Consider the following 2,523-nt stretch of genomic DNA (forward strand, 5'->3'; position numbering starts at 1 on the left):
GAATTGCCATTCCCGGCAGCCCCACTGACTTCTCCCTGCAACTTTTTGCTGATGATACCAATGCTCTCATCCATAACGACGACCGATCAATCGCCTCTTTCTGGGATTGTCTGGGCACTTTCTGTTTGGCTAGTGGCAGCCAAGTTAACCATTCCAAGACTGGAATCAAGACTATGAACAAACTCCCCCCTGACTGGCTCCTGCAACAAGGTTGCAAAATGATTAGGGATGGTGATATCTTTAGGCTCCTTGGTATCCCGATGGGATTTAGTGTCTCCATACACCAAAGATGGGAGTGGGTCCTTGACAAGTTGAAAGCCAAGCTCGACAAGTGGAAAGGGATGCAATTCAACATGGCCTCTAGAGTTATGGTCCTCAAACACATAGTGATTCCTGCCACCATATTTTTCCTCTCGTGTTGGAGGCCTTCTAATGCTGACCTAAATTCCTTTGATAGATTATGCAGGAACTTCTTGTGGAGTGGAGACGGGAGCATCTACAAACTGCCCAAAGTGGCCTGGGAATTCTGCACCACTCCCAAAGAGAAGGGAGGCCTTGGGATCCCTAACCTTTGTGAGCTATCTGACAGGATAGCTGCTAAATGGGTCATCAGAAGTCTTCTCTCCCCTAATGACAGCTGGTCCCTTCTGCTCCATAGGCACAACATGGACTTTAGACTTAAGGACTGCCCTACCTGGAAAAATTTGGACACTATCCCCCTCATGTGCAGCCCTCTCAAAATCATTCCGAAAGGCTCCCAGTTGGTGAAGGGGATTTGGAACTCTTGGAACAAGTTCAAAGAGCAACTTATCCTCAAAAGATACTCCAATCACATTTGCTCATGGGCCCACTTGGACTTTGTTTGGTTCAGCACTCAACTTCAGAACTTCTTCTCTAGAGATCTGAAACATGCTTATAAACTGCACAAGAAGGGCATTCAGCTCTGGGGACACATATGGGATTATGCCAATAGGAGATGGAAGGATAAAAGGAGTCTTAAAAGTCTATTCAAACTGTCTAACTCTGATTATCTTCTTGTGCAAGAAAGGATAGACCTTTGGGACTCCAGGGCAGCAAGGATCCACTTCAAAGGAGAATTTAAAATTCAGTCTTTTAAATGGCATCAAGGGAATCAGCTTCTCCCCCTCCCCCCTCTTCATAAATTGAATTCCAGTCTTCAATTTAAACTTAATAGACTATGGAAAATCAATTGGAATGTAGGACAATGGGAATTTAGGTTCAGCAACTGCTGGAAAAGGGACATCAGCCCCAAAAAGTCTTGCCTACTTTGGTTAATCTTACATCATGCTGTGTGGACCTCCATGAGGGCTTTAAGGATAGGAAAGGGGGATGGTAAATGTTGCCGCTACAAAACTGAAAATGAATCTCTCCAACATTTGTTTATGGGATGCAGCTTTAACATTCCCGCACTAAATTGGTTTAACAAACTCATGTCCTGCATCCATCCTTCTTCTATTTCAGCTAAGGAACTCCTTCTAGGAGAAATCTATGGATTGCCAACAACTCTTTGGAATAGCATAAGAGCAGCCTAGTTGTGGAATGTTTGGATTAGTCGTAACGAAATGCTCTTTCAAGGTACTCATAAAGATATATTGCATCCTCTAATCCTTGACATTTGTAAGCAAATTGAAGACTCTTTCAAAGACGTGAGGAAGAAGATGCAGGCCCTAGAGCAGAAGATGGAAGGCCACACGTACAAAGATCAAGATCCCAAGCTGGCTCATATGGAGGAGAACCTGGTCAAACAAGAAGAAATCCTCGTAGCCCTGTCAATACTCAAAAATCAGATCTTAAGCTTGTTGTAGACTGTGCTAGCAATTTCCTCTTTAGATGAGAGACAGTAGCACCTCCCTTTTGAATAGGACTTCCCTTTGGTAATCCCCCTAGCATGTTGGGGTTATTGACTCTACCTCTGGGCAGCGCTGTAATCTTTTTCTTTTTCTCCAATTTAATATAATCGCAGCTTTTCGAAAAAAAAAATGGCTCTGATACCGATGATACGACACTGAAAAGAAGGGCTCAGCTCTCCATGATCCACCCTACCACAGATTCCCCTCTTGGTCACATGAACTTGCCTTTCTTCAAGTTCCTTCTGGAATCCTCCCTCCTAGCCCAGTGCCTGGAACATGGTGTTCTCTTGAGTGCCATGTGTCCATTTGGACCTAAGAGTCTCTATGCCCATTAAAGCCTTACTTATGCACTCCGTATTGATGAAGGCACTCTCGAGCCCTCTGGTTTTTTGCTTCACCATAACCACACCAGACAATTCTAAGATTATGTTGGCGTAACACCCCACCCTTCCACCCCCCCATGCCCCTCTATCTTCGCTAACCTTCTATGCTTCCTCATACACCCTAGGGTGCTAAACACCTTGGGTGCCACGAGCACATCGAATGCCATGGTGTCTCATGCCTCACGAGCCACCAGCACCACGTGACCCACCTTGTGCATCATCGAGCACTATGCGCCACATGTGCCAAGGCGTAGCGAGCATCATGCACC

General features: G+C 45.3%; 1 protein-coding gene across 1 annotated transcript; it reads left to right on the forward strand.

Moving 5' to 3' along the window:
- Nucleotides 1–353: 353 nt before the first annotated feature.
- On the forward strand, nt 354–1,594 carry LOC147888592 (uncharacterized). The gene has a single exon (XM_087392323.1). It carries the CDS (start codon nt 354–356, stop codon nt 1,551–1,553), a length of 1,200 nt encoding a protein of 399 aa, XP_087248449.1. The 3' UTR covers nt 1,554–1,594.
- Nucleotides 1,595–2,523: the final 929 nt, after the last annotated feature.

Source organism: Dipteris shenzhenensis, chromosome 21 (assembly GCF_047967505.1).
Source record: "Dipteris shenzhenensis isolate YYH24624 ecotype China chromosome 21, Dip_SZ_1.0, whole genome shotgun sequence".
Lineage (NCBI taxonomy): Eukaryota > Viridiplantae > Streptophyta > Polypodiopsida > Gleicheniales > Dipteridaceae > Dipteris > Dipteris shenzhenensis.